General features: G+C 45.3%; 2 protein-coding genes and 6 non-coding genes across 8 annotated transcripts; 1 reads left to right on the top strand and 7 right to left on the bottom strand.

Annotated features, from left to right (window-relative positions):
• Positions 1–990: 990 nt before the first annotated feature.
• Positions 991–1,063, bottom strand: Trnav-aac. Its single transcript has one exon. It is a non-coding gene; the product is annotated as a tRNA-Val (tRNA).
• Positions 1,064–1,160: 97 nt separating this feature from the next.
• Positions 1,161–1,233, bottom strand: Trnak-cuu. Its single transcript has one exon. It is a non-coding gene; the product is annotated as a tRNA-Lys (tRNA).
• Positions 1,234–1,641: 408 nt separating this feature from the next.
• Trnan-guu lies at positions 1,642–1,715 on the top strand. The gene has a single exon. It is a non-coding gene; the product is annotated as a tRNA-Asn (tRNA).
• Positions 1,716–2,789: 1,074 nt separating this feature from the next.
• LOC124311466 lies at positions 2,790–5,615 on the bottom strand. Its single transcript, XM_046776011.1, has one exon. It carries the CDS (start codon positions 5,613–5,615, stop codon positions 2,790–2,792), a length of 2,826 nt encoding a protein of 941 aa, XP_046631967.1.
• A 101-nt stretch (positions 5,616–5,716) lies between these two features.
• Positions 5,717–9,431, bottom strand: LOC124311542. Its single transcript, XM_046776086.1, has 2 exons — positions 9,235–9,431; positions 5,717–9,176 (listed from the first exon to the last, which is right to left on the bottom strand). Exon 2 carries the CDS (start codon positions 8,330–8,332, stop codon positions 5,717–5,719), a length of 2,616 nt encoding a protein of 871 aa, XP_046632042.1. The 5' UTR covers positions 8,333–9,176; positions 9,235–9,431.
• Positions 9,432–9,464: 33 nt separating this feature from the next.
• On the bottom strand, positions 9,465–9,537 carry Trnav-aac. Its single transcript has one exon. It is a non-coding gene; the product is annotated as a tRNA-Val (tRNA).
• A 97-nt stretch (positions 9,538–9,634) lies between these two features.
• Positions 9,635–9,707, bottom strand: Trnak-cuu. Its single transcript has one exon. It is a non-coding gene; the product is annotated as a tRNA-Lys (tRNA).
• A 230-nt stretch (positions 9,708–9,937) lies between these two features.
• Positions 9,938–10,010, bottom strand: Trnav-cac. Its single transcript has one exon. It is a non-coding gene; the product is annotated as a tRNA-Val (tRNA).
• Between the last annotated feature and the right edge of the window lie 4,709 nt (positions 10,011–14,719).

A 14,719-nucleotide genomic window follows, 5' to 3' on the forward strand; every position in this document is an offset into this window, starting at 1 on the left:
ATCCTACATCATCACCGTCTGGACCGCCCGCAGCCAAAACCTCACCCCAGCCATAAACGAAATACAGTCTCTCTGGTCAAGCCTCCTTTTTTCAAAAAATTCTCCCCAGATGTCACCTCCTAATCCTTAAATATTCTTTCTCAAAATTCTCCACAAATTTCGTCTTATCTTTATACAACATTGTTCTCTCATTACAATTATAATTTCCCTTTATAATCCCCCCAAGATGTCGTATTGTTAAATTTTATATTTTTCACCAAAATCATTTGTCCTCTTTCAATTCCGTCTCGAAATTGGTTCTTTTTGTTTTTCTTTGTTATGTTTCTCCTTGGCCACAGCAAGTCACTTATGTCACAAATCACGTAAATGCCCCAAGTATCTGTAAAGCAATTTAAATTTTAATTGTGACAATAAATCGTTTAAATATATAAAAAAAAAAACGGAAGGCTGGTGGTTCGATCCCACCCAGGGGCGCATGGTGAATGAATACTGTTGTTTTTAATTCAATTTCTTCGCCTCATGACTCCTTTAACCAACTAAAGCGTCCAATGAAGAGCGCACACTCGCGATATGGCTTCTTTAACTGATGACTGTTAAATCTACTGAACATTTGCAGCGTAGGGTGCACGCTCATGATGTTCTTCCTCTGTCCGGAGCTACTGTTCCAGGTTCAGGTGTAATCTATATAGATTCCCCTCCGGTGTTTATGGAATTCTTCCCCATCCAGCGCAAGTCATTTCTCATTTCCCTAAAACAACAGTCATTGACGTTTGGCTACAGAAGAAGTCTCTTCGGGGTTATGGCACCTTTTTCAACAACCACTGTCATCATTGATTTCCCCCTTTCTGTTGACTTCCTCCGGATACAGCATTGCGAATATCTTCACATTGTCATGATGTAGATTTCATTTTCACAAGAAACATGAATGCTTGGCTTTTTCAAAAAACCAAAATGTGTTTTTTTGATAGTCTTTCTAAAAATACATTGTCCTGTTTCCACCCAGGATCGAACTGAGGACCTTCAGCGTGTTAGGCCGACGTGATAACCACTACACTATGGAAACTACAATCCGCTATAGAATTATTCTGGAATGATTACAAAATTCTAACGATCGTCTCCCAACTTCTAACTTTCATCTGCAATTATTTGCAAATATATGACGCCCAACGGGGGGCTCGAACCCCCGACCCTGAGATTAAGAGTCTCATGCTCTACCGACTGAGCTAGCCAGGCTTACCATTGCGCTCTATTCCAATGTAATGAACCAAGTCTTATTGACGACATTTTTTCCTTTCGAGGAACCGTGAGATAACTTTTACTATGATTGGTTGGTTGTCTGTGTGTAGTTTCCAAATGTCTACTTGTTCTAGTCTAGTTGTCATCAAGATAAGATACATTACAAGTTATTAATTCCATTTCATTTCCTTTTCTCCTACGATTATTTTTTCCTAACATTATACTGATGCTTCCACTCAGAATCGAACTGCGGACCTTCAGCGTGTGAACCCGACGTGATAACCTCCACACTATGGAAGCCCCACAATGTTTCTGCAACATTTTATTAGTGTTGGCCACACTAAAAAAATGTAATGTTTGGTTTGCCTGTTAAACTTGACGAGTGTGTCGTTAACCAATCAGCATGCCTCTGTGGTGCAATTGGCTAGCGCGTTCGGCTGTTAACCGGAAGGCTGGTGGTTCGATCCCACCCAGGGGCGCATGGTGAATGAATACTGTTGTTTTCATTCAATTTCTTCGCCTCATGACTCCTTTAACCAACTAAAGCGACCAACGAAGAGCGCACACTCGCGATATGGCTTCTTTAACTGATGACTGTTAAATCTACTGAACATTTGCAGCGTAGGGTGCACGCTCATGATGTTCTTCCTCTGTTCGGAGCTACTGTTCCAGGTTCAGGTGTAATCTATACCGATTCCCCTCCGGTGTTTATGGAATTCTTCCCCATCCAGAGCAAGTCATTTTTCAATTCCCTAAAACAACAGTCATTGACGTTTGGCTACAGAAGAAGTCTCTTCGGGGTTATAGCACCTTTTTCAACAACCACAGTCATTATTGATTTCCCCCTTTCTGTTGACTTCCTCCGGATACAGCATTGCGAATATCTTCACATTGTCATAATGTAGATTTCATTTTCACAAGAAACATGAATGCTTGGCTTTTTCAAAAAACCAAAATGTGCTTTTTTGATTGTTCAGAAGCTAAATTAGAGCATAGGCCGGCAGTGGGTTTTCTCTTCAATGTATTCGAGTAAGATTTGTCTGCCAGAATGGCAGTATGACTATGAGAGTTAACGATGGTGCCTGAAAGAGGCAAAGATAGAATAAGAACATGTAACATAATATATAATAAGACTAGCACTAATTATACCTGCGAAGCAAAGACAAAACATAAGTTGCTTGCAAGCTTTGTAGACCATAGAATGAATCACACAGTGGAATAAACTGACAGACTGCAGAATATCTCAAGACAGTTGAGCTGCAGATATAGATAATTAGTACGAGAAATATGAAAATATATATGAGACATTCCTCACCTCTGTTAGACAGAAAAACGGAAACAAAATCACAGAAAGAAACGTAAATGCCGGTGATTTACAAGAACTCAAACTCTGACAACCTGACCTAGAAACGAGGGGCAGACGAATGTTAGGGCGTATTTCTGACAGCGGGAAAGAAAGGGAAAAGAGTGTTGCCAGATTGCGATAAATCGACACAAACATAATTTCGCCGGAACATTCTCCCCCGAATCGAAACGCAACATCGATGAGTCAGTTACGGTGAAATAGAACAATAATAACCTCTGAGGCGATGACAATGAGCAGTTGAGATCTTCCTACTCGCCTCCGCTGGATCAGCTTGACTATTCTCGATCGTAGAGGAATCCTTCGGCGCACGTTCTAGAAGACACAGGCGATGAACAGCTCTCTTATAAATTCCGGTGTCGGCTTGGACCTCGACCACTCTGACCAGGCCGTCTTCTCCAGGGAAAGTTTTGATTATATGTCCGAGCTTCCATTGACCGCGGGGCTGATTGGAATCGATCATCAACACGACGTCTCCTATAGCGAGATTCTGCTGTTTAGTCTTCCACTTCTTCCGCGGAACGAGCGATGGAAGGTAAAATTTGGTCCAGAGGTCCCAGAAGAGTTGAGCTGTGCGTTGCACATATCGAAAACGCTCCCGGGGCAGGGCGTCTGAGAAATCTCCTGGCGGTAAGTCGTAAGTCGGCGGACGATTCAAAAAATCGTTTGGAGTTAAAGGCCGAAAATCCGCTGGATCCGTGCTGGTGTAAGTTAGAGGACGGGCATTAAGCATCCCACCAACTTCTGCCAATAGAGTACGAAGCATTTCATCTGACGGATACCGCAAACCAGCCTTCTCGATTTCCAGAGCCCGGTAGAGCGCCCGTTTTGTTGAGCGAATGAGACTTTCATGTGCGCCTCCAAAGTGAGGAGCACGCGGAGGTTGGAAACGCCAGTCGATATTTTCCACCTTCAGGAACTGTTGAAACGCTCCACTCTTTGACAATTCTTGAATAAATGAATTAAGCTCGTTCTCGGCTCCCACGAAATTAGTCCCATTGTCCGAGTGGACGGTTGCAGGTTTGGTGTAGATACCTATGAAGCGCCGAAAAACCAGCAAAAAGTCTTCAGTGGAGAGAGATTCCGCGAGCGCTAAAAAGACTCCTCTAGTCACCAAGCAGGTAATGATGACGCCGTAACGCTTGAATACTCTGTTTCTCCCAGGGCTGGTCTCCAATGGTCCGAAACAATCTATGGCGACATGAGAAAATGGCGGAGAGTAAGAGTCCAAACGAAAGGCTGGCAAATCTCCCATTAGCTGACCAACAGGAGCACCTCTCTCTCGAATGCACACCGGACAGGTTTGCCGTATTTTCTTCACAGTTTCTCCCCCCCTCACGATCCAAAAATGCTGATTGATCTTCGCGAGGAGAAAGTTCGTTCCAGCATGATGTGTGTGCTCGTGGAGAACGGCAATCAACCTTTCCGTCAGCGGATGCTTACTGGGTAGAATCGGTGGATGGATGGAGTCGTACGGCAATTTTGCGTGGCCAATCCGCCCGCCCAAACGTAATAAATTATCCGGTCCTAAAAATGGGCTGAGCTGGAGGAGATGGGAGGTAGAACGAATAGCCTTTCCTTTCTTCAAACAGTTTATCTCTTCATAAAAACTCTCCTTTTGGCATCTCTCGATCAACTGGTAGGAGGGGCCCTCCAGCTTGAGGAATTCTGAGATGTTGGATTGATTCAGTGGGATGTCGGACCAATCGGAAACATCTGTTGCTAGTTGAGCTGCATAGGTTCGGCAGGTACGCATCTCGTCCGGAACAGCAATCCAAGGAAGATCTTGAGGCCATTCTGATCCCGGCTGGAAGAGAAATTCGGGACCATTCAGCCAGCGTTGTGAGAGACCTTCTTCTTCGATGACCGATCGAGTGGCTTCATCTGCTGGATTCAGCTTGCCCGGGACGAAGCGCCATTCTTCCGGCTCGGTCAGCGTCTGGATTTCTCCCACACGATTCGATACATAAACCTGGTAGTAAGAGGCTGTGGCTCTGATCCAGTTCCGGACGGTGCTACTGTCGGTCCAAAAAAATCGATTATCGATTTTGCGGCTAATAGAGCTGCTGACGAATCTGGCTAATCTGGAACATAAGAGAGCTGCATTCAATTCCAGCTTGGGGACGGAAATAGTTTTCTTCGGCGCCAACTTGTTGCTGGCCTTGATCTGATGGATGCGGATCCTTCCGTCACGGTAGGCATTCCGAACGTAAATAACGGCGGCGTAGGCTTCTTCGGACGCATCGCAGAAGGTGTGCAGCTGTGAATTCTCGATCTCGTTTTCTTCCGGAAACAGGCAGCGATCCAAAGATGTGTTGATTAGTTGACGGACGACAGCAAACCAGCACTTCCACCAGCTCTCGTCGCTCTCGTCCACTGCTCCAAGCCAATTCACTCCTTTCATCCCGAGAGATCGTAAACGAATTTTCGCCTTTACAATTAAAGGGGCCGCCGTTCCCAGAGGATCAAAGATGCTGGCCACTTTGCTGGCGATTCCGGCACGGGTGAATTCAATCTCCTCCAGATTCTCCACTCTGAAACCTAGAGAATCTGTCAGTGTGTTCCAAACCAGGCCGAGCACCTTACCGCTCTCGGTATTCGAAAGTGAATGACTGATGGGTGGCGGAGTGGCTTTGCTTGAATCTGATGCGTCGCGCTTCATGATTGACTGGACAAATTCGGGTGAATTTGAAATCCACCCTTGGAGATGCAAATCGGCGGCGGACAGTATCTTCTCGACGACAACAGCTTCCTCCAATCCTTTTCTGACGGAACTGGCTGAACTTAAATAGTCGTCGACGTATACCTTCTTCTTGATGACTTCCACAATTTTCTCATCCGCCTTTGCATCAATCGCGGCTCGACGGCAGGTATGGATGGCGATAAAAGGGGAACATGTGGCTCCAAACGGAAGGCGATCCATACGGCAGACGATTGTTTCAGCTGACTCCACCTCCCTCCACAAGAAGCAAAAGTAGTTGGCGTCGGTAGGGCGAAGACGGAAGCGACTAAACATGGCCTCCACATCAGCAGCCCAAGCTACTTCTCCCTCTCGAAACTGGGTCAACACGGCCGGTAACACTGGTTGTAAAGCTGGTCCACTCAGTATGGCGTCGTTTAAACACTTCCCTGTAGTAAGTATTTCGCTTCTTCTGCAGCTGTACCGGATAGTAAAGATGCGTAGCCCTTTTCAAAATTCTTCTGCATGGCTTTTCTGTAATCGGCTTCGAACTCTGGATCGCGTTCAAATCGGCGCAGCAGACTCTTGAACCGGTCGTCGGCCATCCGACGATTGCACATCAAATTCGGCTCCCCTTCTCGCCACGTAATGGGCACTTCATATCCCACATTCAACTTCCGGGTTTCACCGTCTAAAATTGAGACGGCCTTTCGATGATCTTCCGACATCCCGGCGACTTGATATTCGGTGCCGAAATTTTCTGTCTCGCAGAATTGTCTCATCACGTCGGTAAGTTGAGCCAATTGGGTCGATCCGATGATGGTGTTGGTTCTGACAGCTGTGATTGTGGTTCCATCCTGCACCACTCCTCGGATCAACCACCCGAACCTGTTTCGGACTGCCGTAGGTTCATAATCACCGCCAATTCTTGATTCCAATGCTGTGACGAGAGGAGAACGATCAGTACCGATTAATATGTCCACTTTACCACCTGTCATCGTCACTGGTAGATCAGCTAGATGGCTCCAACGTTTCTTTAGAACTGGCCAATCGGTTACAGGTGTATCACTGGCCACGGTGTGTAACGTTGAGCAGGTAATGGCGACGATAGATCCATCTGAGTCTCTAATGCCGAAACTGATTCGCTGGGAGGGGTAGTGGTTGATGACGTTCCCGGCTCCGACGACGGTAAGGATGTGATGAGCGCCACGAAGCTTCAAGAGTTTGGCGAATCCTTGCCGCATCAAGGTGGAGTCGCTTCCTTCATCCACGAAAACATTTGCCGTTATCCAGTGCCCGTCTGCATCTTGTATCTTGAGCCGCATCATTCCCATCGCCACTCTTCGATTTCTTCCGGTGTCGCTGAGTAGATTAGCTGGACGCGCAGTGATGGAAGTATCCGGATTAGCTCGATTGACGTCGTGTAGTAGCGCGTGATGAAACAAGGTGCAGCCGGATTGACTACAGGGCTTCCGTTGAGGACAGAAACGGATCGAATGTCTTGGTTTCAGACAACCAAAACACAGTCGATGCTTTGCACAGAAGCCGACACGATCCCCTACAGAAGATGATTTAAAGGCGCCGAAAATCTCGAGTTTATGATCACCTTCACACTTGAAACAAAACGGGCGTGAAGCGGATTTCGATGAGGTTTGTGGCGTGGATGATTGTTTGGAAGAAACTGGGTTAGCACGGGCAGCAAAGCGTACGTTGGGTTTCTGAGCCGCTCTCGTCTGTTCAGCCGCTATACTGTAAGCGTTTTGATAGGCAGCAGCCCTCTCACAAAGCCAAACTCCAAACGTATTTAAGCTTCTTGTCTCCAAACCTCCTTTTCGGCCATCGTTCCATGCTAGACGGTCGTGTAGCTGAAGCCTCAAGCAAATCTTCTCAATCAATCCCGCAGAAGACGTCTCCCCAATACGAGAGAGGTCAAACAGATGAGTCCGTACCTTTTCAGCGTACCTTTTAAAGATGGCGGGATCGTTTTTGAGTTCGAGGCCTTCTATGGCTTGTATATGAGCGGCCCGCATCACATCGCGCCGACCACATGACTCCTTGAGGCGTATCAGAGCCTCAATATAAGCTCCTTCTCCTCCTCCTAGGCCATGGATCACGTCGAGACAATCTCCTCTCACGTAACGATGAAGCAACGCCAACTTTTCCCCTGGTGATTTTGCTGTGTCGTGAACTAAAGCGCGGAAAAGGTCGATCCACGCGAACCAGTCCAGGGATCTTCCGGAAAAGGGCTCTAGGTCTGCTTTCACTGACGATCGGGATCCCGCTGTGTAGATAGGTTTCAATGTTCCGTTGGCATACCCGTCAATCCAATCGTCGGGAGCGGTATTCTGCTGGGCTTGTTTTCGTTTCCAATCTGCTGCCAATTTCGTAAATGATCCGCCCCTATTGCTGACGGAAGAGAAGTTGTCGGGGTTGGCATCGTCTTGCTGTAGATCTTGGAGAGCCTCCTCTGCTTGTTGTTGTTGAATCTGAAGTTCCTCCGCTCGCTTCCGAGCCTGCTCTGCTTGTGTACGGGTCTGCTCGATCAGTTGCTTTGCTGCGAGAATCTCCTCTTCGGTTACTCTCTTAGCGCGTCCGCCGTTCACTACCGAAGGGGCTTCGTCAGCTCTTGACTTCAGGTGTTCATCAGCTTCGGCGATCGCGTCCCCTATCTGTTGAACATACATCAAATGTTTTTCCTCTTGCCTTTCGTTCTCACTTGCATCTTCGACTATAAGCAAGTCAGTGTGCAAGAGTGTAGCTGTTGTTGCTAAGCTCTGGAGGTGTTTGACGAGGCCAGCTATACTTCCACGCGATCCACACTGATCGATACTGGCACGAATCTGTCGAATCGTCGAGGTGATCTGACTGCGGACGGTGGTTCTCCTCTTCTTTGTGAGCTCGACATCTCCAGCAGGTGGGCTCACCTTTCGACTTTCGTCTTCTTCTAAGCTGGATCCGAAACCAGGATTCGGCATGGCTGAATTGGCTTGAGCTGATTGGGCAGGAGCTGCCTGGGCTTCGGTTGATCTAGTTGGATGAATCAGATAAGGCATATGGGTGGAAACACACAGCTCACGTTGACGGAAGCGTTGGTTGACGCAAGCTGACCACGAAGGCCTGGACAGCAGAGGGATGAAGAACTAATGACGAATGTGGGAAGCAGCTGACCATGAAGAACTGGGCAGCAGTGATATGACTGGCCAACGTTGTAAATGCTTGCTGTAGTAGGCTGGCTACAGGACTCGTGTAGCAGAATGATGGCTGGCCAACAATGGATGTTGGCTGTGTAGAATGGCTGCACACGATGGACTTAAACAGCAGGATGGTGACAGGCCAACGTTGTGAATGCTGGCTGTAGTAGGCTGGCTACAGGACTCGTGTAGCAGAATGATGGCTGGCCAACAATGGATGTTGGCTGTGTAGAATGGCTGCACACGATGGACTTGAACAGCAGGATGGTGACAGGCCAACGTTGTAAATGCTGGCAGTAGAAGGCTGGCTACAGGAACTCATGTAGCAGAATGATGAGGGGCCAACGATGATGATGTTGGCTGAACAATAAGCTGGCCACCACCTTCACTGACTAAAGCTCCGGTTCGAAGGACCAAAATGTTCAGAAGCTAAATTAGAGCATAGGCCGGCAGTGGGTTTTCTCTTCAATGTATTCGAGTAAGATTTGTCTGCCAGAATGGCAGTATGACTATGAGAGTTAACGATGGTGCCTGAAAGAGGCAAAGATAGAATAAGAACATGTAACATAATATATAATAAGACTAGCACTAATTATACCTGCGAAGCAAGGACAAAACATAAGTTGCTTGCAAGCTTTGTAGACCATAGAATGAATCACACAGTGGAATAAACTGACAGACTGCAGAATATCTCAAGACAGTTGAGCTGCAGATATAGATAATTAGTACGAGACATATGAAAATATATATGAGACATTCCTCACCTCTGTTAGACAGAAAAACGGAAACAAAATCACAGAAAGAAACGTAAATGCCGGTGATTTACAAGAACTCAAACTCTGACAACCTGACCTAGAAACGAGGGGCAGACGAATGTTAGGGCGTATTTCTGACAGCGGGAAAGAAAGGGAAAAGAGTGTTGCCAGATTGCGATAAATCGACACAAACATAATTTCGCCGGAACATTGATAGTCTTTCTAAAAATACATTGTCCTGTTTCCACCCAGGATCGAACTGAGGACCTTCAGCGTGTTAGGCCGACGTGATAACCACTACACTATGGAAACTACAATCCACTATAGAATTATTCTGGAATGATTACAAAATTCTAACGATCGTCTCCCAACTTCTAACTTTCATCTGCAATTATTTGCAAATATATGACGCCCAACGGGGGGCTCGAACCCCCGACCCTGAGATTAAGAGTCTCATGCTCTACCGACTGAGCTAGCCAGGCTTACCATTGCGCTCTATTCCAATGTAATGAACCAAGTCTTATTGACGACATTTTTTCCTTTCGAGGAACCGTGAGATAACTTTTACTATGATTGGTTGGTTGTCTGTGTGTAGTTTCCAGATGTCTACTTATTCTAGTCTAGTTGTCATTAAGATAAGATACATTACAAGATATTAATTCTATTTCATTTCCTTTTCTCCTACGATTATTTTTTCCTAACGTTATACTGATGCTTCCACTCAGGATCGAACTGAGGACCTTCAGCGTGTGAAGACGACGTGATAACCTCTACACTATGGAAGCCTCACAATGTTTCTGCAACATTTTATTAGCGTTGGCCACGCTAAAAAAAGGTAATGTTTGTTTTGCCTGTCGATCTTGACGAGTGTGTCGTTAATCAACCAGCATGCCTCTGTGGCGCAATTGGCTAGCGCGTTTGGCTGTGACTAGACGTGTCTAACTGAGCTCCCAAGTGTGACATCTTGCTGTGAGTAAAAAAACTATTTGTTCTTTTTTTGTTTCTCTTTTGTTGTATTGTTGCTTGTGTGTCCTGTTTCCCTTGTTGTTTGTTGAGCGCCATTTTGGTTTTGTTCCCTCTTTTTGCAGTTTTCTCCCCGTCCTTTTGTCCCTGTTATTGTGGGTAAAATGGGATCGGAATCCCCAGACGTCTGGCCACGTACTGCCGAAATCTCTTTTGGTAATACTGAAGTGACCAGGCATGAGTTGTACGAATGTTTCGAGCACGACAGTAATGAATCTGATAGCATCTTTGATGCAGTTTCTCGCCTACCAGGACGAGCTATTTACGTTTTCCGAATTGGGTTCAAGACCGTCAATGACCATATTGAATTTTTGAATAAATTTAGTGCTAAAGAATCAGTAGTCATTAGTGGCAAGGAGGTCAAAATTAGAGTGAGAGATAGGTCAGTTAACCTTGTACGCGTTAGAATTCAACATTTCAAATTCGATGATGACCTAAGCCTGCTAAACAAGAGATTGCGTGAGTATGGAGTGATTTCTCGGATTTTTTGGGACACGTATCAGGATAGATCGCTCCCAAGGTGGAACGGGATAAAGACTGGAATTGTCAACGTGGATATGGAAATCCACAAGAGCATTCCGTCTTATATCACCTTTGGAAGCTACAAGGAACCAATAATGGTGTCTTATGCAGGGCAAATGCAGACATGCCGCATGTGTGATTCTCCCACCCATGTCTTAGCTAATTGCCCCAAGCAACCCCGTAGTTTAACCAACCCCAGCACCATTTCAAAAGGCCCCATTGGAACACGTAGCTATAGTAGTGTATTACTAACAAATCGTGGCCCAGTTAGGACAACTGTTAGGAAGCCCCAGGAGACAGGCCCGATTGGTGGCGGGCAAATGCCAATTGCTCCAACTGTTGACGCTGATACATTCCCCGAGTTAGCCCAGAGGCCAACGACGTCGACTGTTGTCGTTCTTGATGGAGCTCCAGAGGATCCGATTTCGAAACCCGATGGAACTGAATCTTCTTCTGACACCGATTCTGACGCTGAAGACACTAACTGTGTAGGTTCGTCTGTTGCGTCCAAATCGGTTAAGAAAAAGAAAATTAAACATACGAGAGAATTCCGTGACCACCAAAAACAATCAAAAAAGAGGAGTCGTACTGCCTCTTCCTCTGGCTCGGGCGAGGTAGCTGAGGATATTGAATCTTCTGTAGCTCAGTTGGTTGAACTCGGGTCTCCGACTCGAGAGGTTCCAGTTTCGATACCGGGTGTGGACATTAATTCTTTTCCCGACCTCTCTGGGGGGAACGATGTTCCACCCGCTCCAATTTCACCTGGAGTACCATCTATTCCATCCACGATAGATCAGATGGATAACGTGGAGGTTGAAGAGATGGATGCAACCGAGGTGGTTTCGATTTCAAATCCTGATGAAGACATTTCTTTTTCTGGTGGGAGTATTCAGCCAGGACAACGCCCACTTGATAGCCAGGAGGCTAGTCATGTGAGTGAGACTCAGGAGTCCTTGGGCGTCCCCCTCGGCACTCCATCAACCCCCATAGAAGATAAAACTCTCAAAGCAATGGAGGCCGTTAGAAGGAAAAAAGCCCACGATAACAAGACCCAACCCTCTAAACCCAAATTTAAATATTAATCATGACTAACATCGCGACATATAATATCAACCGAATATCGTCACCTGACAAACTTCAAATAATACTCAATTTCTTTTTACATAATAAACTTGATATTATATGTTTGCAAGAAGTAGTATTTCACTCTAGCACCGTATTTACTAAACATTACCAGATGCACACAAATCTCGGTCCTAGACAACATGGGACAGCCATCCTAGTACGACACGGGCTGAGCGCCAAAAACATTTTGTTTGAACCGGAGGGGAGGCTGATAGCCATGGAAGTAAATTGTCTTGCTTTCGTGTGTATTTACGCCCCATCTGGTGACCAAAATAAAAGTTATAGAGATTCTTTCCTCCGGCAAACTATTCCGGCTTATGTTGCCCAGTATAAGGCACCAGCAATTATATTGGGAGATTTTAATGCCGTTGACGAGATCGATGACCGTAAAAGTAGCAAGACAACACCACCTAAAATTAGACTAGCATTACTAGAACCCCTCCGAGATTTAGTAAAAGCCCTTTCATTAACAGATGTCTGGAGAGAAATTCGGAAAAATGAACCTTGTTGGACGTACAATTGTGCGGCTAGCCAGGCTAGATTGGACCGAATTTATTGCCACCATCACGTAAAATTTTCTGATATCCATTTGCACGACTTACCACTCGGGGATCACAGACCAATCGTAGGGTATATAAACAGCACCACCCCTCCTAGTGTAGTGAGAAATAAGTCAAGGAATTTATGGAAACTTAACTCATCAATTCTTGAGGAAGAAGAATATATAAACTTGGTGCATGTCTTTATTGAAGAAATGTCCCAACACCCATACCGCATTGAAAACGTAGACCATTGGTGGGAGATTATTTTCAAACCTAGCCTCAGGCGATTATCAATTAACTATTGTAAAAAGAGAATCTGTGATCAGAGAGTCAAAAGGAAATTACTCCAACATCAACTAAAAGAAACCGTGAACAATGTAAATTTCAATCATGCGCGTTACATGGAGTTGAAACGTGAGTTTCTAGCCTGGGAACGAGAAGCATTGAGGGGATTTGCAATACGTTCACGCGTTCAAAGTATAGCCGAAGAAGAGCCATCTACCTTTCATATGAACAAGTCAACGAGCAATTTCCAGAAGTCTCTGATCACTCAGCTCAAAACTAATGATAACTGTAAAATTACCCAACCTGAGCAGATTAATCAAGAAATAATTGAACACTTTAGTAGAATTTTTCAGAACCAGCCCTCCCCCAATACCCAATTAGCTGGAAAATTTCTAGAAGGGATTAGAGGTGCACTTACCCGTACAAAACCCACTAAAAACGATTCGGGTGTATCAGTGGTAGCTCAGTCGTTAAACGCTCAAGCGTTGAATCGAGGAGTACTAGGTTCGATCCCGGAGAGTGGCAACTTTCTTGTAGATCCGTTCACAGTAGATGAAATTAACATCGCCCTTAAGGCAACTAAAAAGAACAAGGCCCCGGGTACAGATGGCATTCCTTTTGAGTTTTATATAAAATTTTGGGATGTTATTGGTGTTCATTTTCTGGAAATGATGAATTGCGTCCTCGAAAAAAGAAAACTCCAGCCGTCGCAGGGAAGGGCAGCTATAAGATTAGTCCCAAAAATCCCATCACCGAGTAAAATCACCGATTACCGACCAATCTCTTTGTTAAATACCGATTATAAGTTAATCGCGTCAGTATTGGCTTTTCGTCTGAGAAAATCTCTTCAAAACTCTCTAGACTCACATCAAAAAGGTGGTGTACCCGGCCGCTATATCTTTGACAGCTTGTGTTTAATCCGAGATGTCATTGATAATACAGGTCGTAAATCAAAAGAGGTATCTTCTCTCAAACCGGCCGCCATTCTCGCGTACGATTTAGAGAAAGCATATGACCTTGTCAATCGAGACGTTCTGTGGGAAGTAATGACAGCCATGGGCTATCCCCCCCTCTTTGTTGATTGGTTGAAAACGCTGTACAGTATAACTGAACTATGCCCATTGAACGGTAATGACATAGTCGGTACTGTGGACAATGCACAATCCGTGCGACAGGGGTGCCCTCTGTCAGTCCATCTGTTTGCCCTCTATATTGAACCGCTTTTAGTTTGTTTGTCTAGGGGTATTGACGGAATTGAACACTACGGAAAACGCATCAAAGTTCGTGCATATGTAGATGATCTAGTAGTTTTTGTCTCATCAATGAAAGATGTACGTCGTGCATGCGAGATTATTCTAGAATTTTGTGCCTGGACAAATGCACGTATTAACAAGGGGAAGACAAAATTACTTGGTCTAGGCACTTGGACCTTAAATCAATGTCCACAGGCCGTAGTAGCGCAGACGGTAGCGGCGTCGGCTGGTATTCCTACGGTTAGGAGTTCGATCCCACGTAGAAGCAATTTCAATTAAACTCATCCTAAACGTACTTGGCCACATGATTGGATAACTCAAGTAGACAACTTGAAAATTCTTGGAATTACTTTTTCTTCTGAAATAAAAACAACAGTAAGAGACAATTGGCAAAGACAGTTCAACATCATACAAAATATTCTTATCACAAACACACACCGTCATTTCACTTTTTATGGTCGCGTCCTATTCATCAAACAACATGTCTTATCCCAACTTGTTCATATAGCTCATGTACTCCCTTGCAACAAAACCCAAGCCCTTCTCCTCCAACAGAAATGCAACAAATTTCTTTGGGCACAACGAAGAGAGCACCCACCCCTAAATGTTTTGATCCGCCCCCGACTCCAAGGTGGACTTGGAGTCACCTTACTTTTTCAATTCTTCCAATCCCTTTTCACCCGTCAAATCTTTAAATCTTTAATCCATCCCGAGGCTATTGAGAGAGCTGCATCCGTTTATTGG

Source organism: Daphnia pulicaria, chromosome 1, assembly GCF_021234035.1.
Source record: "Daphnia pulicaria isolate SC F1-1A chromosome 1, SC_F0-13Bv2, whole genome shotgun sequence".
NCBI lineage: Eukaryota > Metazoa > Arthropoda > Branchiopoda > Diplostraca > Daphniidae > Daphnia > Daphnia pulicaria.

Excerpts from the sequence above, each read along its gene's own strand:
- LOC124311466 (XM_046776011.1), bottom strand. The coding sequence starts at position 5,615 with ATGTTTAGTCGCTTCCGTCTTCGCCCTACCGACGCCAACTACTTTTGC.
- LOC124311542 (XM_046776086.1), bottom strand. The coding sequence starts at position 8,332 with ATGCCTTATCTGATTCATCCAACTAGATCAACCGAAGCCCAGGCAGCT.